The sequence below is a fragment of the Rhineura floridana genome, chromosome 7 (genome assembly GCF_030035675.1).
Source record: "Rhineura floridana isolate rRhiFlo1 chromosome 7, rRhiFlo1.hap2, whole genome shotgun sequence".
NCBI classification, from domain to species: domain Eukaryota; kingdom Metazoa; phylum Chordata; class Lepidosauria; order Squamata; family Rhineuridae; genus Rhineura; species Rhineura floridana.
Window position 1 is genome coordinate 68,497,026 of NC_084486.1, and position 22,013 is coordinate 68,519,038.

The 22,013-nt window shown below is 42.2% G+C and overlaps 1 protein-coding gene across 3 annotated transcripts in view; it reads left to right on the top strand.

Moving 5' to 3' along the window:
- The first annotated feature begins 952 nt into the window (after nt 1-952).
- CACUL1 (CDK2 associated cullin domain 1) overlaps nt 953-22,013 on the top strand; it is a 90,949-nt gene continuing 69,888 nt past the window's right edge. Inside the window, exons 1-3 of one of the 3 annotated variants that reach the window (XM_061635864.1) lie at nt 953-1,581; nt 3,863-3,989; nt 8,496-8,598. In XM_061635864.1, the coding sequence (XP_061491848.1) occupies nt 1,200-1,581; nt 3,863-3,989; nt 8,496-8,598 (612 nt within the window). In that variant the 5' untranslated portion in view covers nt 953-1,199. The remainder of the gene's footprint in view (nt 1,582-3,862; nt 3,990-8,495; nt 8,599-22,013) is intronic. The other 2 variants (XM_061635863.1, XM_061635862.1) reach the window with 2 other exon arrangements.

Genomic DNA, 22,013 nt, shown 5'->3' on the forward strand with positions numbered 1-22,013 from the left:
TTTTAAAGGTCTGGCACTCTAACTAGTGCTAGACTTCTGGATCTAAACAGCCTTTTACTTTACTCAGTGCTCCTGACCTCTAGGTTACAATTGAGGAAGAGCCAAAGGCAGCCAGTCTTTCAGCAGTGATGGAATAGACCACTTCCCTTATCTCCTTCTGGGAAATGTAAGGAGTGGGCAGATGCAGCCACCACAGCAGGTGAGCCCACCAGAGAACCCTTTGCCCAGGGCACCCTCAAACCTTCAGCTGGCCCTGAGAGCAACATCAAGAAAGGACAATGAAGAGCAGGAGCAGGTGAACCACTCAGGCCTGTCGCAGGTTTTAGTGAGTATCTCGGGATACCTGGATCTCTGCTTTGTGGTTAAAAAAAAGAAAGCAAAATACCCCCCCCCCGGGATGTTTTAGAAGGAGATCTCTTTTTCCACTCTCCAGAATTGCATCTCGCCCCTCCCGCTCCAGAAAATGTTCAGTTTGGGGCTTGCTACCATCTGGCACACTACATAGCACAGTAGGAAAAGGTGGGTGAGGAGAGTAGGGTTTTTTTATTATTCCTCTCCACTTCTGAACCTGTCCTCCGATCCCTCTAGATCACAACAGACACTTCTAGACTATCTGGAGTCCTGAACATGAGCAACTTCAGCATTGTAACGTGTTACAAGTTCTGCTTGTTCACATCAGCTTTGTATCCGACCGTGTTAGCAAGATGTCATCAGAGATCCTGGAGGCTGGTGCTATGATTTATTTATATTGAGAGAGGCAGGGGGCGGGGTACTACTTGGAGAACTTTGAACAAGAAAAAACATGTCTGCGCCTACGTCGCTGGAGCCAGGGCCTTGTAAGCCTTTGCCTCTCGTGTCGTGGCCACACCACACCGACCCGAGGGCGGGAAAAGGCCATTAGAACTTCATTACCCACCATACCCTGCGACAACAAACTCTGCCAGGCGTCGCCGTAAACTACTCAGGGGAGCTGTCCAAAAGAGCCGTGCTCCGGTTGATGATCGCTTTACGGCTGAAGGGCCGAATCCGCTTCCGGAGTAGCTTTTCCGAACCCGTCGGCTTGTGGCCGCCCAGTGTAGCCAGGAGACGTGACGCTTCCCGTTCTGCGATGGGAGGAAGCCGATTGTGACATCCCCCTCGCTCCCTGCCCGCCCCCTCCTCCCTGCCCGGGCAGAACGGGCCCCTCCGGGCCTGTCGGGATGGAGGAGGAGAGCATGGAGGAGGAGGGGGGCGGCAGCGGAGAAGGAGGAGGAGGGGGCGGCGGAAGCATCAGTAGCAGCAGCAGCAGCTGCGAGGCCTTAATGGACGACCAGAACCACAACAACTGGGAAGTTGCAGCAGAAGCTTCGGCAGTAATAGGAGGGGGAGGCTACGGGCGGCCGCAGCCTAGTTCTCCGTCGCCCGGGGAGCTCCGCAGTGCGTGCGAGCACAGAGGCTCGCTCCCAGCTCGGGAAGAGCTTGAGATCCACATGATGTCTGAGGCCGCCAACGCGGAAGAGAAGGGCTGCGAAGCCCCGCCAGGCAAAGGAGTGCCCGGAGCCAGCATCAACCTCAATACCAACCCCTCGGCCTCCAAGTTCTGTGAGTGAGACCCTTACAGCTCCGAGCCACTCTCCTTTCCTAAGAGGAGAAGATTGTATCAGTGGTTACTAGCCGCGATGGTTATGTTCTACCTCCACTGTCGAAGGCGGTATGCTCCAATACCAGTTGTTAGGAATCACAAATGGAGAACGTAGGAAACTGCCTTATGCTGAGTCAGACCCACTGGTCCATCTAGCTCAGTATTGTGTACACTGACTGGCAGTGGCTGTCCAGGGTTTCAGGCATGGAGTCTCTCCCAGCCCTGCATGGAGATGCCTGGGATTGAACCTGGGACCTTCTGCATGTAAAGCAGATGCAGGTATCACCGAGCCATGGGCCTTCCCCAGCAGACCACTGCACTTGGGTTCTGTTTGCTGGCTTCCCATAGGCATCTTGTTGGCCACTGTGAGAACAGGATGTTGGACTAAATGGACCTTTGGCCTGAGCCAGCATGGGTCGTCTTATTTTCTTAATATCAAGACAGTTGGGCCGGGATGCTTTGTGACCGTACACTAGCTCACATTCTTGGCTCAGCCCAATTCCTTGCAGTTTAGGGCCGGTGAATCCTGTAGTTGTGGGTATCACCCCCTTTCCATGCCTTAGTAAGAGAAGGTTTGTGGGGAGAAGAGAGGTAACTGCTGTTGCTTCCTGCAGTCATGTTGGATTTCTCCCTGTGGTTTCTGGTTGCACCTGTAGGTTTCTAAAGAGGTTTACAGCAAGATGTATGAGCCACAAAACAAATGGTAGTTTAACAACAGAGTAGAAAATCTTATAACGGCATAAAAAAATTGCACCATGTATTTGCTTTTGCATACATGCAACTCTGTCTGACTCCAGTGTTTTCCTTAAGGTGCATGAATGCAAGTATTTATTTTTCTTCCAACTCTGAACTGTTCCCCCAATCCTGCTGTCACTGCACTATCCAAAATTAAGCCATGGCTTGCTTTAGTGTTACCTCTGATGTATTCCCCCACCCCCCTGACAGCCCGTGGACCTTGGCTACAGCTTGTGATCTTTCTAGAGCAAGAAAGACCATGAATCTGGATTTGGATGGAGTGCTGCTCCAAACAGTGACTCAGCTCCAGGTAGCTTCGCAGCAGCAGGGCTAGGAAAGGGGTGAAACAGCTGCACCTTTTGTTGAGTACCCACATGATCACATGTGCATGTTTAGCCACAAGGCCCTGTCATATATAATGTTGTCACTTTTCAGAACATGTTTAAAGACCAGTTCCCCTAAAATTAATATTTATTTGCTTATCACTGACATTCTTATTCCAATTACTTTTTATTGTTTGTATCACAGTGATAAGTTGAGGGATCTTTGCATACTTATTGGGCTGTAGTTTATGGACCACTTCTTTCTGAAGATCTACAATTTGAGTAGAACTACTTTGGAGTAAAAGGTTTAAATGTGTGATTATTCTCCAAATACTAATGCTGTCCAAGCAAAATGTTTGTGTGTGAATATTTTTGCTGCTGAGCAGAAGAGAGCATACTGAAATGTTCAATGGCCCTTAGTTCATCAGCAGAATGAGAATATACAGGCTGAAGTGCCAGTCTGCTATGAAACTCTTGTGTAAAAACTTCTCATGAATTTCCCCTGCAAATCTTCACAAACAGCATAGTCCTCTGTATGTTTGGAAAGAACTCCAGCTGTGTTCAGGGTGACGTATTTCTTTGTAAGTGTACATAGGATTGCAGCCTAACAAAGCAATCAATCCCCCTTCTGCCAGGCTCTGGAGGGTTTGGAATCAGTGGAGGTGGCCCTCCGCTCTGCTCTCCCAACTAAGCTGAACTCCCTCTTTCACCCACCAGGCAGGCTGACAGCAGGATGCCTGCCAGCATTAGACAATGGAATGTCCTGAAATAGGGCATTCTAGAGGTGTGGGATTGAGCCGGCCCAGGATCTGTTGGATCCCGAGCCGATTTTACTGCTCTTGTGCAACAGCATGGGGCTCAATTTGGGTCTGATTCCTGAGCCAGCTCCAGAATGGCACAGTGATATGCCTGCCCTACTGCAGTGCAGGACTGTGGATGGTGTTGTGAGGAGCCTTGGACTGCAGCCTAAAGCAAAATAGATAAATGTTCTGCTTGGATCAGAAAACAATTTGGCAATATTTTTCACATCTCTTAAGTGTATAGTAAGATTTTGTAAAACTGTCTTAAGTTTAAATCAGATGTGAAGAATACTGATACAAAAAAAAAGAATACTGATACAGTTATTTTATCATTCATTTAGTTTTGTTCTATGTGTATTAAGATCATATATTTTTTCTTGTAGTAATGAATGTTATAACAATAGAAGACTATAAGAGCATATTCTGGCCAAAGTTGGATAGTGCCATAGATCAGCTTTTAACTCAGAGTCCTGGTGATTACATCCCCATCTCCTATGAACAAATATACAGGTAAGGAAATCTTATTAGCTTTGGATGGCTGTAATTCTGCATTTAAAGCTTGCTCTATATCAGTTGTAGGCACAGAAGCCAGTGGCCATTTTTAATGAGCCAGTATTGCATTCTTAGGTACCAATATTAATTCTAGCATTAGATTGATCTTTGAAGACGTAAGATTGAAGGGCAGGGTAAAAGTATGATAAATAAAGGAAATGAATGGAAAGACAACCCTGGGGCCTCATCAACAAAGCAATGTACTGTCAAGGGACTTGTACTCTGTGTTTCAACTCAGGATGGCTTACAATTTAATCTACAATAAATTAAAATTACAATAAAAACAAATTGTTATGTTTGACTTCATCACTTTTAGTGAAACTTCAGATGGGAAAAGGTGTTGCCCACACCCCATTAGTTAGGCATGGAGACTGTGTTTCTGGACCTTTGCAGTTATTCATCCCAGACCCAATGAGAACTATTCAGGATAAAAACACTAATTTATGTGTTGAAAACCAGGATTGCAAAAACTTTTGCATAGCTTAGGAATTTTGAATTTCTTTTTTTCCTTGAAAACTTCAGGGAGTAGTCTATTCTTAACTGGAAGTGATAAACATAGATCATGAGTCACTCTCCCTGTGTGTGGTCAGAAGTTCTCATACAGCGATGTATTAGCTGCTATTACCGAAAGGCAAACATGGCTGGCCAGCATGGACTCTGTTCTCTACAACGTCTTGCCTAACTGCTGTTATGTGTTAATACATAGTTGAAATTTGACTCCAGCCTTATGCTGCTCTGATTGGGAGTGGTGTTGCATGAAGGGGATTTCCCATTCAGGAGTGGAAAGGCTGAATATTAAAGGCACTGGGGCCCCTTCCAAGTTCCAGTGTATTAATTCCTATCTTTGGCAGGTTAGAAGCGAAAGAATTGGCCATGCCCTGAGATGTAAAAAGGCACCTTTAAAAATATTCTTATCTTTTTAAATTTTTAAAAGGGGCTTAGTGATTTTGGGGCAGGGTTTGAATTAGTTCATCCCTTCAACTTTGCTTCTGATAGAAAATGCAGATCTCATGTCAACAATTGCTGTGGCATGAGGGTGAGAACTTTAGAATTTTCTGTTTGCACCACTTGACCCGTTAACAGTATGTCTGAGAACCACTGTTATGTTGGAGGATTGCGTACAAATGAACGGAAGTTGTAATGCTGGCAAAATACCACTGGGGTTAAAACTCCAGTTCTTTGTCCACTGCTTTCCTCCTTATCTCCAAGCAGTTGCTACGTGTACATACAGTTCTTTGCAGTGCTTACGTTATGGAGCTTCACAGTGATGCCATGAAATAGGTGACACTGACAGATGCTCATGTCTTGCCCATGGCCAACCAGTGTCCTTTATGGCTGAGCCAAATATTTGAACTTCATTGCTACGTGTCCAAAGGCAACATTCTATATCCACTGTTACGCTGATGCACATCTGGCTTGTACTTCCATCTACTCCACTTTATAAGTATTGTTCTGAAAAAGACAGCAGGAGATGGCAACTCGCTTTTTAAAAATGTGGACCAGTGTGTTGGTGTACCATATGCATGTGTTTCCATTTCCTCTGTTTCACTGCACATCCCAGCGTAGGATGGTAGAGAGGGAGATATGGGGCTGTATGCAATGTAGTCAGTTCCGTTGTGCAAGGAGAAATCCTTGAGCTATCTCTTCTCATCCCACTATTCACCCCCTAACTGTTCTGAGGTCTTCCCCCAACCCTTCAGAGCAGATTTGGGGACAGCACAGGGGGAGGAGGGGGGAATACCATTGCTCTAGCGCTAACTCCATCTCTGGCACAAAACGTTAGTTGAATACTGCCCATCCTGTCTCTAAGTGTATTGTGACTTAGTCCCCTTTATTTCAATGATGCTATCTTATTCCCTTCATTGGGTCTTAGTTATAAGTAACCTACTGATTGTGCTTGTAATGTATAAGAGCCTTTAGTTGTGATAATGCGACCTGGAGGTGCACACTGAGCAGTAAAAAAAAAACCTTGGAAAATGGTTTTGATTGTGCCTTATATCTGAGACTTTTGATAGTTGTGTTCCTGAAATTAATACCTGAAGTTCCCATGGGATTTTTTATACCCCCACCCACATGTTTAAATAACAGTGAAAGGTATTTGGTAAATACAAATTTGTTTTCATTTTACAATTTTTCTGTTGAGCTGTGAACACTGCATGTGTTATAATTTGGTCAGATATAATGCCCGTGTACTGTTTTGGAGACATTTAATTTTGGATAGTTTGTAAAAATGCTGAAATACAGTTGGCAATGAAGGTTTTAGATCTTAACTTTTTCTCTTCATGAGTGGATTTCTCTTTTGATCCTGATTAAACTGATGTGATCTGTTGTAGGGGTGTGCACACACAAAATTGCTTCAGAACCCACTTTAGTTCTTTGGATAAGGAGCTGGTTCGCTTCAGGCAGGACCTGCTTCGCTTTGTATGAAAGGCAGAGCCTTGCTTTGTTTTTCTGAATCTTTGGATGTCTACCCATTAACAATATGACAGCTGCTGCTGTCAATGGGAACAGGGACAGGTGTGTTTTGCAGTAGCTGCAAAAGCAGGAAAGTAAATGCTGCACCCCTGAAAATGGCTGGTGATCCTCTGACTCCATTGACTTGCTTACAAAGAATATAAAGGCTCTGAAGGAGAGTATATCAGGACAGTTGTCAGAGCCCCAATTTGTGCCGTCAGAGAAGTTCCTGCTGTCACTGAAAGTGTGAGCAGGGATTTGAGACTTGCCATAGTATCCTGCCTAGCTCCAAAGTGGGTACAAAGCTTCATAGACCAGCCTGCTTCGTTTTGGACCACTTTGGTGGAGGTCCAAATATCTCTGAAGCAGCTTTCTTTCTTTCGTTATTTGGGTTTTGTCCAAAATTGATGCATGCCCCTGATCTGTTGTACTTTTTAGTTCAAGAAGAAGGAACAGTTTTATACCTGTTACGTATTGTGCCTTTGAATGGAATTTCAACCATATTTTAGATAAGTGCTCGGAACAGAACTCGTTCTAAACTTGCTGGCAGTCTTTAGGGGGGACCCAATCAGTAGCTTGTTGCACAAGCTACTGCACTGAGTGGAGTGCAGTGGGACATGCTCATGTTGCGCTTCACTTGTTGCAGAAAAATTTGCACCATCAAAAGAGGCAGAGGAAGCATGCAAATATGCAGGAAAGTATGAAAAAGAGTACTAGTCTGGATACACCTTTCAGGTCTTCTGCCACTGGTTTTAGTTTAGCATAGCTTCTTGCTTCTTAATGACTGGACACCCATAAGCCAGTCATCAGCAACACTGATTACAGGAGATTGCTAAACCTGGTTTCAGGGGTTACCACTGGTGGTGGTGGACCATCAATTGCCGTTCAGAAATGGTATCTCCAGATCCTTGTAACATACAGGTATCTCAGTGGCACTTATTTTGTTTCTGGTTTGCAGTTATCATTGTTGGGAAATCCAACAGAAGTTAGCTTAGTTTTGGTTATTTTATAAAACTTTATTGATTTGACTTATTAATTTCCTTATATGCAACATCTCAAGGTGATGTACGAATGTAAAAATGATATACATTGAAAACAAAATCCATAGAAAATTTAGCAATTTAAACACAACAAAACAGTCCACTACAATGATCATATCAATAACTCTTTAAACAATCAAACAACAACCCCTCTCCTCCCAACAAACACTACGATCACAAAAAAAACTAACCATTAAAACTAAATCAGTCCCCAAGAAGCAGCAGTAAAATGTCAACACTCAACTGCCTGGAAGTAAAGAGAAGCTTTTTGCCTGGCACAAAATCATGTCAGAGTTGGTGCCAGGTGAGCCTCCTTGGGGAGAGCATTCCATGGATTTGGGGCCACCATTGAAAAGCCCCTCTTCCTTGTAGCTACCCTCTGGACTTCTGCTGGAGGGGGGACGTGGTGGGAGACCCCTCATGACCTTTGGATCTGGTTAGGTTCACATGGGAAAACTGGGTATTGGAGTCCTGAGCTGCATGAGGCTTTATAGGTTAAAACCAGCAGGGTAGGCTTTTAATTCTGTGCCCAAAAGGCACAAACCTGAAGTAGTAAATTGCTGACAGGAATACTTGTGTGTTCAAAAATAAAGAATCTCTTGGAAGAATTAGATGAAGCTGTTGTTAATGTGCTTGAGAAACTGCCTGTGTTCATATGGAGTGCAGTTGTGTGATTAAAGAATTCTATGGTCTTTCATAACAATTTGATACAACCAAGCTGTCCTATAATGATTTCAATCATATGTGAGGCAGCCTTAACTTTTCAAAGTTTGCAGGACTCTGTGGGGAACACAGACAGACTGCCACAAAACTTCTTAGATAAATGGGGACTTTATTTAGGATGCATATTGCTGAAGTTTCTTTTTAATATATTTTAAGCCAGTTTTCTACTGGCTTGACATTTCTTGTTTTCCCCCCTGTGCTGCAAACTGTTGTCAATTCATCACTGTTCCTGTATTTATTTCTGCAGTTGTGTGTATAAATGTGTGTGCCAGCAGCATTCGGAACAGATGTATAGTGACCTAATAAAAAAGATAACTAACCACTTAGAGAGAGTCTCAAAGGAGCTGCAGGTAAGAAGCTGCACAATTTTGTTTTCCTGGGATTTGGCATTTTACTGGGAGTAGCATACCGCTGATCGTTTGAAATGATTGTTATCACAGCTGTTATCTGTGTAGAACCCAATTAAATCTTATGTGAAATGTGTGAGTGTAGAACACTAGCCTTTGATTGATTTTTCTCTAGGAAAATAAAGTTTCACTGTGTTTGTTTAGATCCTGCATTTCAAAAACTGTCATGAACCAAAGTTGAAACATATGTAGTGGAACAGCCCTGAATCTTAGGTGCATCTGAGCATCTCTGGGATAATATAAAAATGAGCCAAAATGAGAGCAGTTATTAATGTGCATTTTTTAAAACCTTTTCTTTAGTTATCCATTATGGCACTTGGTAACTTAACTGGGTCAACAAAAACGTGCATTACTTCCAATTTCTGTGTCAACACTGCACCACAAGGAGCAGACATTAGATTTTTGTCTAGATAAATTCCTCTCTATTTTAGGATTGGTTCCAAATCCATCATAGAACTTGAGATTTGATACATAAGTTGACAGGCCTGGCATCAGCGGCCAGCCAGGTTGGACACTGGCTGAGGGCCCCTGCAGCTGAGAGGGCCTGCTGTTGCTGAGGCTGGGTGGATGTAGCTCCCACTCTGTGATAGCATTGGGTCACAGAGGGTGTGACCCGATGCTGGAGCAGAGTGCGAGCCTCACTCCCAGGCGATCCCCCCCCCTGCTGGTGTGAGTTGGCCATGTCACTTCCCGCAGTGTCGCATCAGTGTGCTAGGGCTCTGTGAGCACATGCTCCTGTCACCCAAGATGGAAGTAGGGATGGCTGGCATGCACGCACAGTGCACTAATGTGGTCGGACCTATTTAAGTCCCTGGCAATGGTAGTGCCACCGCACCACCGCTACCTTCAAGGCCCAATGCAGTCTGGTGCCGGCCCTGTCAGTTGACTACTGATACACTTGTTTTTACTTCGCCAGTATGGTCAATCATACTTGCCGCAGTCAGTTTGACGAGGTGTGCCTGGCGCCAACACTGTTATCTTTTCGGCACCAGGTCAAGACTTTCCTCTTCTTCCAGGCATTTTAGCATGTGTTTTAAATTGTTTTTATATTGTTTTAAATTTTAAAATTGTGTTTTACATTGTTTTTAAAATATGTGTTTTAAATTGTATATTTGTTTTAATGTTTTTGATTGCTGTAAACCGCCCAGAGAGCTTCGGCTATGGGGTGGTATACAAGTGCAATAAATAAATAAACAAATAAATTTGTGAGTCACATTGCAATTTTAAGAGGATCCTCTCTCCAGTTCTCTTAATATCTAAAAGGTTCTCTTTCTGTTCATTTGAAGGTAATTCTTATTTGCCTTAAATGATGGGGCAAGCATTTATGCCCAATCTGAATACTGACCTACAAATATTCAGATATATCTGTGCTACTCTTTAAAACATTTAGAGCTCCTGATTCACGGTTAGGCAACATGATACAAAAGAAATGAGAAGTACATTAAGAGAGCAAGTATAAAAGTGAAGGGAAAAAGGAAATTTGTTAAGTCAGTTTCTTATTGAGTCAGGGCTTGCAGACAGATAAGAGGCTAGAATTTCCTACCCTTATCCATGTTTATTAGTTCTTAAATGGAATGTGGGGTTTTCATAGAAGTTCTCAGAGAGTAGCTGTTTCTACGACTGTTCCCTTTAATCCACCACTGTCTCCTGTTTGCTTGGCCTGGTTGGGAGGGGAAAGATGTCTGCTTGCAGCCCCCTGCATAATGCAAGTTTAGCCGGCTTCAGTGTAGACATAGCTCAGTGCATCTTTCCTCCTCTATCACTTCTCCGCAGTCTCTGCCTCCACCTCCTCCTCCAAGTGTTGAATGTGCTTTTCAAACATCGCTTTGGTTTTTTTAAAAATCTCAAAAATAAAATTCCTTTAAAAAATCTCAATGTTGTTCTTTCTTTCTTTCTTTCTTTCTTTCTTTCTTTCTTTCTTTCTTTCTTTCTTTCTTTCTTTCTTTCTTTCTTTCTTTCTTTCTTTCTTTCTTTCTTTCTTTCTTTCTTTCTTTCTTTCTCCCTCTCCCTCTCCCTCTCCCTCTCCCCATTTCTGGTTATCTCCTATGAGCCTGCATTTTCTGCAGTTAACATCATCCAGATACTACTCCAGTATTGCAGAGAGATGCTTTGATTCATGTTTGAATTTAGCTGTCATCAGGTTTTCATTAAACTATTCAACCCTTGCAGACGCAATGCAGTGCAAGAGTTCTGTATCAGCATAAGCTTTAGGCTTCCCTTCTTCATGTTGTTCAGAGGATTTTGAAGTTTCTCTTCTTTGCTGTGGCCTAGGTAAGGTAGATGTGGATATAGACCAATCTTGGCATCTCCCCTCTTTTCATATCTAAAGAGATGGATGCTGGGATTGATAGGCATTCAGATTATGTTGTGTTAAATGCACGCACCTTATTAATAACTAGGCCTTTATGTAGCTTTTATATAGCATTTTTAGGGTCAGGTGTAGCACCTCTTATTATGTAGTGGCTTATGCAGGCATGTCACCCTGGTGTGTGGCTTGTGGCATACAAAATACACATTTTCTTACACTTATATCCCATCTTTATGCCATCATGGAACCCAAGGTGGTATGCACGTGGTTCTCTGGCAGGCATGCGTCCAGGCACTCACCAGACCAAGACTTGCTTAGCTTCAGCAAGATGGGGGTCTCATGTGGCTGCAGACCATAGAACCTGAAATCTGCTCACCCCAATTTAGAGCATAAAAATATATTGATGTCCTCATCAGATTTTAATGTGTTATGACTTGTTATCCTTTCTTGGAATGAATATTCCCATACTGAGTTGTACCTAAATTGGAATGTCTTTGGCCAGTAGGGGAACAGAAGAGTGTGAAGCAAGCCTCCATTACGAAAATGCAGTCAGTTGCTAGAGGAAAGGCTAGTTTCTCTCTGGCCTCTTCCAGTTTTCTCCTCTCCTCCTTGGAGAAATAGAAAGGAAAGCTTCTTTAACAAGAAGCCATAAATTTCATGTAATCTGTGGTGCTTTTGCAAGAGTTAATTGTTTAGACACACCTCTCTGTGTAAGTCTTAATTGCAGCATCATATAATTTTATTGGCAATGGTTCAACTGAACCATTGCTTGCCAAAGATTGCTTGCCAAAAAGGTTAAAAAGAAACTTTCTCTGCTGGATAGCAGAGTATGCCTCTCAATCCCAGTTTGGGGATGGTGGTGTTGCGTACAGCAGGGAAAGCATTATTGCCTAGTCAGTTTAAATGATCTAACACTTGTGCATGTTTTGTTATGAAATGAGGATGCACATATTGATTGCTTATTAAGAGTAGTGCTTCTGTGTACTTGTTAAAGACTTCGTTACAAAATCAGTGCTAGAACATCAGCCTTTGTAGCTGAATGTTCTGAGGCAGCCACAGCATACGAGTATTAGCATTTATGGTTCTAATAATCAACCATGTCTAAACAAGATTTTTCTTGTATCTGTTTGCTCAGGTGAATCAGAAAAACCTGGGTGTACACAAGATTCCCCAATTACTCTTATTTATTAAGAGATTTATACCTTGCCCTTCAGCGGATTTCCAATGTAGGTTGGCAGGAACTCAAGAAAGCACCTTCCTGATGCCCAGGATAATGGCTTCCATTGAAATATCTGCTTAGTCCCTCTCTGCCACGGCAGAAGATATTTTTTATTTGAAAAGCCTTTAACCTGCCTTTAACCTTTTGTTGTTCTTTTGGCAGGACTTGGGATCCTGTGATTCTCTACATGTTGCTGAACATCAGCTCCCATTGGTGCCAGTCAACATGGCCAATGGTCAGATAATGGGAGTTACAGTCCAACATCTGGAGGGCCACAGGTTCTCCATCCCTATCCTATAAGATTATCTTTGTGCTGCTGTTACTGCTCTTAGTTTTCATACTGTTTTTCGTTATGTATCTCTTAGCTAGATGTGAACTGTGTTGAGCGCTCTGTTCTGGAGTCGAAAGATGAGATAAAGATCTCACGTTTTAACTAACTACATATTGCCAGGCCTGAGCAAGCTGGAGAATGATTGTGTGGAAAGAGTTCAGAAGCACTGCTGGCTGTGTGAGCAAGACAAGCCTTCTTGTTGCCAATCCTATTCCTCTACTTGTGTTAGGGTTTTGGTTCTTCCGTTTGCTCCTCCCCAGCACTGGTGATGACAATTAAATTGTGGGACTGCTTGAAGATGGGAGACGGGATAGAACTTTTGAACAATCTCTTGCTGAATATCCAAAATGGGCCTTATTATTTATTTATTAAATGTCTATCCTGCCCTTCCTCCCAGAAGGAGCCCAGGGCGGCCAGTTGCTCTTCTACTATTGATGCAATCTTGCACTGGTGAAACTATAGCAAGGATTTTCTGGAAAGGGAGGGTAGGGATAAGCAGGACAGAGCTGCATGTTTTTTGCCTCCCATTGGATGATAAAAGTCTATGCTTGATCTGTGGCAGCTGCAGAGGAATGTTTTGTCTGACTACCAAAATGTGACATATCCTTCAGAGTGTCCTTACCCATCTCTCCTTTCACCTGGATCACAATGTAAGCCAGTTTAAATGGGTTTCGGATTACTCCAGCTTTACCACTGGGACTAAATTACCCCAACAAATTAGCAGGTGGTGGCAGCTACTATATTAGATGTTATTATCACCAAGTCACCTCTTTTGCCAGTTTCTAATTTCTGTCCATTTAGGTCCCCAAAGGTCAATTTATACGTGCTCACTAACTTGGCTGATAAGCCCAAGGCAACAATCTGCAATGAGATACACTGGTTTAGAATCTACCCAGATGACAACATATTAGATTATTTCAATAAAAGTTTACTGACTTGAATGCATACAACATAGCATTGCAGTCTGTTAAGTAAAAGGATGAAAACATTATTTTTAGCACCTAACACTTCTATAAAGGTGTCCTAGTTCGTAGAATAGACAGGTATTTTCTTGTATGCTGTTTAAGATCCACTTAGGAAACAATAATTGAATCAGATCAAAAGGTCTTTATCCTCGTAGCAGAGAAACAGTATGGGTTTCAAGGACTATGGTGTGCTAACTCTACTTGGATAATGATACTGGAGGCTGCTGTCAAAAACTTAGGTTCTCTACTTATAAGAACTTGCCTATGAAATTGATGTAATGGCAAGACCTGCTTTAGGATATTAGGTCGGGTAAACCAAAGGTCAACATGTTCTGTTGCTCCTTCCCTAAGGAAGGTAGAAAGGAACATTGGAAACTGGATGTAATAAATGCCAAAAACATTTATAGACAGTTAACTTCCCAACCCTCCATGACATAGGAGCTTTTTCATTAGGTGTTATTAGTATAGATCCTTATTTCTGTGTGCAGGCCACAGAGTGGGAGTTGCATTTACACAGGAGGCAAACAGTGGGAAATATAAATGGATGGCCACCGCCTACCTTTGCCATAGAAAGTTGTCCACCTAGTAAGTATAATTTTGGAGGGATTGAGACAGATAACAAAGGTCAATGAGAGATCGCGAACAAAATAAGAAATGGTGAAAGTTATTAAAATTTTAATATTTTAAATTTTAAATCTGGCTTCCTGTAACCTGAGTCCATTATTCCGTGTCCTGCACTCTGGGATGATCAAGAAGAGATTATGGCCCTCCTTGGTGTGTGATAACCTATCGAAGAGTGCTGTCCTATCTCCCCTCAAGACTTCTCTTCTCAAGGCTAAGCATGCCCAGTTCTTTCAGTCTCTCCCTGTAGGGCTTTGTTTCCCCTGATCATCCTTGTTACCCTCCTCTGAACCTGTTCCAGTTTGTCTGCATCCTTAAAGTGTAGTGTCCACAACTGGATGCAGTACTCAAGATGAGGCCTAACCAGTGCCGAATAAAAGGGAACTAGTACTTCACATGATTTGGAAACTATACTTCTGCTGATGCAGCCTAAAGCAGCATTTGCCTTTTTTGCAGCCACATTGTACTGTTGGTTCATGTTCAGCTTGTGATCAACAATTCCAAGATCCTTCTCGCATGTAGTATTGCTGAGCCAAGTAATCCCAATTTATAACTGTGCACTTGGTTTCTTTTTCCTAGGAACAGAACATTGCACATATCGCTATTAAATTTCATTCTGTTGCCTTTAGCCCAATGCTTCAGCCTATCAAGATCACTTTGAATTTTGTTTCTGTCTTCCAGGGTATTAGGTATCCCTCCCAATTTTGCATCTGCAAATTTGCCATCTCATCCAAGTCATTAATAAAAATGTTGAAGAGCATTGGGCTCAGGACGAGCCCTGTGATATCCCACTCATTACATTTATTTATTTATTTATTTATTTAGTTAATTAAGCTTATATACCGCCCGACTAGCAACAGCTCTCTGGGCGGTGAACATTAAAAATACAATAAAAATAACACAAAACTGTACACAAAACTGTACAGTCTAAAATCAAAATATAATAATTTAGAATTAACAGGAATTGAAATGCCTCAGAGAAGAGAAAGGTTTTAACCTGGCGCCGAAAAGATGATAGTGTCGGCGCCAGGCGCACCTCCTCGGGGAGACCATTCCATAGTTTGGGGGCCACCACTGAGAAGGCCCTAGATCTTGTCACCACTCTCTGGGCTTCCCTGTGAGTCAGAACCCGGAGGAGGGCCTTCGTAGTAGACCGTAGTGTACGGGCCGGTTCATATCGGGAGAGGCATTCCAACAGATATCGTGGTCCCGCGCCGTATAAGGCTTTATAGGTAAGTACCAACACTTTGAATCTGGCCCGGAAGCATATTGGAAGCCAGTGCAAACGGGCTAGCACAGGTGTTATATGCTCAGACCGCTTAGTTCTTGTTAGCAGTCTGGCCGCCGCATTTTGCACTAGCTGTAGCTTCCGAATCATCTTCAAAGGTAGCCCTACGTAAAGCGTATTGCAGTAGTCCAGACTACATGCCCCCAGTTTGAGAAGGAACCATTGATAAGCACTCTTAGAGTACAATTCTGTAGGCAACTGGTAGTTGTTTCACCCAATCCACATTTAGCTAGTTTGCTAATCAGAATATCATGGGGCACTTTGTTAAAAGCTTTGCTGAAGTTGAGATATATTATGTCCACAATATTCCCACTGTCTAGCAGGGAGGTTACCCGATCAAAAAATGAGATAAGATTAATCTGGCAGGTTTTGTTCTTGATTAATCCATGTTGGCTTCAAGTAATCACTACTTTTTTTTCAAGGTGTTTACAGATTGACCACTTTATAATCTGCTCCAGGGATTAATGTCAGACTGGCTGGTCTGTAGCTTCCCAGTTCCTACTTTTCCCCCCTTTTTGAAGATAGGGACAATATTAGCCCACCTCCACTCATCCAGCACTTCACCCATCTTCCACGATTTCACAAAGATAATAGACAGCGGTTCTGAGAGTTCTTCAGCCAATTCTTTCATTGCTTTAGGATGTAGTTCATCAGGTCCTAGAGATTTGAACTTGTTCAAAGTGATTAGGTATTCCTTGACCATTTGTCTCTCAGTCCCAAGCTGCAATCCAGCCCCTTCAACTTGTACTTCCCATTTGCCAGGAGGATCATAGACACTCTTTTGGGAGAAGATTGAGCCAAAGTAGGAATTGAGCACTTCTGCCTTTTCTTTGTCATCTGTTATCATTTTGCCATCCTCATTGAGTAGCTGAACCACAATTTCTTTTCTTTTTGTTTTATACACCTTCTTAAATGCTGATGATACTATCCGGTCACTTTTTTGTTCATATGCTTGTATGATTTCTGGAGCACAAATGGTGGGGGAACTGTTGAGGACCAGAAGGCAGTGCTAAAACATTTCTTGATGTTTCAAACTAGAATGTCTAGTCAGATTTAAAATTAATTATGCTTATTATTTTAGCATTTGATGGACTTCTGTCTTCAGACTATTTAGTTCTTACCCATTCTTCTAAATAAAGCAGTGAGATACTAATTTTGTTTGCAGTTTGAATCTGAAGCACATTTTGTGTGTCAAGTGAACTCAACCTCCAAAGAACAGCCTGAATATATGATGTTGACTGTGTGTCCTCCATCAGCTTAGAAAAAATCCTGATCTCCATTTTGTAAATTGTACTGTAGGTGGCAGCAGAATGCTTTCACTGTCTTCCCTCCCAAAAATCTACCCATTCAAATTGCAGAAAAGATAAGGTACAGTTTCTCTTCTGAAAGTCTCGTAGCTCCCTAGTGCATCAGATTGTCTCATACGTTTACAGATCCTAAGTCATAGTCCCATACTGACTGTTTTCTACATTGTCTCCTCCCTCCCTCTTATCCTCCACATGCACCACACAAAATACAACTTATGCATTATGTATTATCCCTTCTGCTATGTTGCATAGTAGTAGGTAGGTATACTTCAGGTAGTAACTTGGTAATAAGACTTAATTCCTTATGAAAAGTAAGCATTCAACAATCTGGGACATAGTTGTAGATGACAACCAGCTATATAAATTACAAAAAGGTTACATAAGCCTACTTGGTATACTGTATTGTAATGGAAATTGATGGAACTTGAAGCACAGCCTGAGGCAGCTTTTGGAATGTGTGTGTGTGTGTATGTGTGTGTATTACATTCAAGAGTTAGAATGGATGGGGAACTTGTGGCCCTCCAGATGTTCATGCACTCCAGCCCCAGCCATTATGATCACTGGTCAATGGGAGCTGTAGTGGAACAGCATCTGGAGGGCCACAGGTACTCCACCCCTGATCTGAAGAGTCCAGTATGCATATCCAAAGAACTTCCATACACGTGTGAGGCTTCTGCTGACTTTGGCTTTCAGCTTTAGTCCCTCAGTGTGTGTTAGATGCTATACTGGAAGGTTCCCCTGATTCTCATGAGTGGATTCTTGGAAGGTATGCAGGCTATTGTAGAGAGGGGAGTCCATCAAATTCCAATGTGAATTTGTAAGCGGCTTCATTGTTCTTTTATTCCCAGCCTACATTTCTGAAACTTTTAAAAACCAGAGTTTATCATATTATTTTAAAATATTTATGTGCCCCTTTTCCAGGCATAGCCTGGAAAAAGAATAAATTAGTTATAATAATAATAATAATAATTTAATTTTTAGGCCGCCTATCTGGCCGAAGCCACTCTAGGCGGCGTACATATTAAATTCAATAAAATACAAAATACAGTAAATACAATAAATACAATAAAATACAAATAATCATCAGTGACAGAATAGCAGCAATTGTAATACATAGCAGCGGGGATTGAGTATATAATTAGCCCATCCCGATAGTCTCAAAGGCCTGACCAAACAGCCAAGTTTTTAATGCTCGGCGGAAGGTATCCAGGGAAGGGATTCTGGAATTATTCCTATTTTGTTTTCCTACAATTGTGCCCACAGGTGGGCTTTCTATTAACGTCTAGTAGTTCTTGTGGTGTAGTGGTTAAGGTGTTGGACTACAACCTGGGAGACCAGGGTTTGAATCCCCACATAGCCATGAAGCTCGCTGGGTGATCTTGGGCCAGTCATTGCCTCTCAGCCTCATGAAAACCCTATTCATAGGGTCGCCATAAGTCGGAATCGACTTGAAGGCAGTACATTTACATTTAGTTCTTCTTGCTAATGTTAGTTCTTAATCACTTTTTGAACCCATCACTTTAAAATTGTAGTTGCTAATGCTAGCTTCAGAGGTTTTTTCTCTCTCTCCAGATTTCCCCTCTTAACTGAGAGGAGACCATGAAGCATACTAAATGGATAGGTTTGTTGGACCTTAACCCAAACTCAGTAATAGGTGGCTAAGGTCAGATGTTCTCATTTTGTTTCTTTGGCATCTCTTTGATGGTATCTGAAGAAGAAACCTCTTCTAGTATGGATCACTTGTTAAGAACTAGAAATAATTTAAAATGCCTTAGTTACTTGCTATTTTACAGAATCACTTTCAGTGTTGAATACTCACTAAAGAGCTTATCTGTTTTTTATACTCTCTCTCTCTCTCTCTCTCTATAATACTATAATGGACTGCCTTCAAGTCGATTCCGACTTATGTGAATAAGGTTTTCATGGTAAGCGGTATTCAGAGGGGGTTTACCATTGCCTTCCTCTGAGGCTGAGAGGCAGTGACTGGCCCAAGATAAGCTCAAAAAATTGTAGCAGAAATGCAGTGAGTGTGACTTTTAAAAAGTATTCCTTTGAGCTATGTCAAAATAGCACGGCTTTGGTTTGAATTTTAGGGTGGCTATGGATGAACTTTAATGGTAAAGTAATATTACTAGTTAATCGGTAACTGTCTTTCACCATCTGCGTATATCTACATGGCTGATTATACTGTGTTTCCAAGTGGTAGGAAGAATCTTTATAATTTGTTTTTCTGGGTTTCTGGTCGGATATAGAAGTGTCATGACATTTTAGTCACTGTGTGCTGGGACATTAAAGATTGGGTTACCAAATGGTTATATATGCAAACTGATATACTACTTGGAAAAGTCTACAGGTGCCCTTTTTGTTTTTGGTCAGAAAGGCACTGCAGTGAACAGATACTGATCTGCCTTTAGTTTTTAAATATTGATTTTTCTGTGAAAGACAGCAAGCTATATTTTCTTTTGCAGCTGCTTTGGCTCTTGGGACTTTATTCACAGTTTTATAAAGAATGGAAATGAAGGTGGTTCCTTGAATTTATTTTGCATTGATTATATGTGTGCAGCATCATTTCTCTGTTTGATATGGTTTCTCAAAAGGAAAATAAAAATGTAACCAACATTGTGTCAAAATATATACATATACAACCACAGCTCAATCTTGGTTTCCATGGTGATGGTTCTGCCAGCCTCAGGCAAGTGTGATGAATCTGACACTTCTAACCATAGAACTGCAGGGGGCATAGATGCTTCCTGCCCCCTTCCAGCCGCAAAAGTGAACAGATTTGTTTTGGCTCTGCACTTGCTAGATGTAAGCAGAGAGGCAAGGCAAGGCACAGCCTCTGCCTCCCCTCTCTGGCTCTGAATTGTGGACGGGAAGATGGAAACCGCTTGTCTTGTCTCTGTGCTTGCCAGGGGTGGAGTACTCTGAGCTCCTGCCAAGTGCAAAGACAAGCTGATATTGCCCTCTCTTCCCATACCAGCTCTGTGTTGGACAGAGGGAAGGAAGAGGCACATGTATATTTACTAGGGGGGTCAGCAGCAGTTCTGCGGGGGCAGTATCTCTGCTAAAAGATGGTGTTCCCAGATCCAGCTGAAGTTATGGCATCATTCCTTCTCACCTACTTAGGAAGCCTGGATAGGGAACATTTAATCTAGCCTATGTGCTTCTGGCAAGAAGGGTTCAAGTGCCCTCAAGCAAGACCAGTCACCAGAAGGCCATTGTAGGAAAAAGCAAGCCTATTAGGAGTAAAGATGGATGCCCCTAAAGGCTGCAATTCTAAACACACTAAGGTACTAAGCCCCATAGAACTCAATAGGACTTACTTTTGAGTAGATATGGTTAGGGTTGTGCTGTTGGTAAGGCTTGACCAAGGATCCTCTGCAAAGATATCCATATCCAAGCAGGGTTGGCAACCCCCTGCCTGGAATGCCCTGCCCCTACCTGTTAACATGGCTGCTCCAAACTTCTTTACAGACTGGACCCTTCACTCCAGAAAGAGATTTGAGAAATGAGTAAAAGAAGATTCTCTATCCTTTTCTGTCTACCCTGTGGGCTAATATAAACTCTCATAGACAGCCAACCCAATTCCAGTGAATAATAACTGACAGAGAGAAAACTTACATGGTTTGGTCTACCTTCACAGGCAGTAGTTTGGGGGAAATAGCAATTGCCGCTGAAATGCAAATAGAAAAAGAAAAACAAAGATAGTGATGATTTCCTAAATGTAATTATCATACCAACCACAACAAGATTGCTTTGAGTAAGACAGAAAACTCAGCATCCCACAACCAGTCAGGGTTCCTACCAAAACTAAAAAAATCCTGGCAGCCAGTCAGCCAAGCTCATGGAAATTCCTATGCAGCCTAGGGGCTGCAGTTAGTGCAGAATGCTGCAGCACGAATGCTGACATGAGTGAGATCCTATCAGCACATAATACCTCTGCTCTGAAATCTGCACTGGTTGCAGATTTGCTACCAGACCAAAATCATGGTGTGCTTTCCATGTTATGGGTACCACATAGTACTTCTGCTCTTGTAAGAAACTGATTGTTTAGTGTGGCAGTACCAACACTTTGGAACTCTGCCTATTGACAATAGACAGGTGACTTCATTGTGCTCTTGTTAGCACTTGCCTGTTTTTGTTTAGGCAAGCCTATCTAGGCATATAGAAGCTGCTATGTTTTTTATCTGTTTTTAACTCATTGCTGGTTTTATTATTTTTAATGTTTTAAATACCTGTCTAACTGCTTTTGCTAATATTTATTTTGTTTTAATTCCTTCTGTAAATCACGTTGTGTTTTTTATACAATAAAGCGGTATATAAATGTTATAAATAAATACATAAATTTTTGGAGTCACTGTGGCCCTTGGGTCTTTTTCCTCTTTTAGGAACAAAAGAATCTGCCTTCTGTTTACTCAGGCCATTTGGTACCATCTAGCTTAGTACTGATGACATGAACTAGCGTTGGCTCTCCAGGATTTCCAGGCAATAGTCTTTTCCAGAGATTGAATTTTGGACCTTTGCATGCAAAGCATGCGTCCTACCACTGAGCTACAGCTTTTCCCTGTTTAAAAAATGATGTTCTGAAATTGTTCTTAATGAATGTTAATCCATTAATTATCTTTGCTATCCTTTCTCAAATCCCACGATATCCCCTCCCTTCCAAAAACAATGCACTTAAGAACCTGAGCCCAAGGTGCTATTTCCTTAAAAACAAAAACAAGTACTCCAAATTGGAGCTGTGTACCTTAGCTCTAGATGGGGAAATGCTTCTGTTACTGAAGTGGGCACAGATACTGGAGCGAAAAGTTATGTGAAGCAGCAGGGGACATGCAGGAAGAGGGTTGGCCATTGTTCAGACAGGGGGATGCTTCAAAGAGAGAGATGGTTGTAGTGGTGACCTGCATGGAGAAGACACAAAGGAATGAAGAAGAATTGAGTGACAGAGAAGAGCAAGATGACCCCAGGGAAGAATAAACAAACAAATTCCTGTGCTTCTATAGCGACTGTTTTATGTGACTATTACAGTGGTATGTCCATCTTCTGGAAGTGCAATGTCATACAAATAAACATCTGTAACTACCTTTCTAGACCTATAGAACTTTCATCTTTATTTCCTTCCTCTCTTAGAGAAAGTTATTACAACACCAATTAGTGAATTCACAGCTACCAGATAACTATGAAGGAGGAATTACTACTTAATTGCACTGCTTTAATGGAGGTCAAAAGCATCGTATCCTCAACATGACCAGAAAATTTGCCAGTTCCCATTCACTGCCCCCCAGCTACCAGTACACCATTGCTATTGGCATAAGTTGA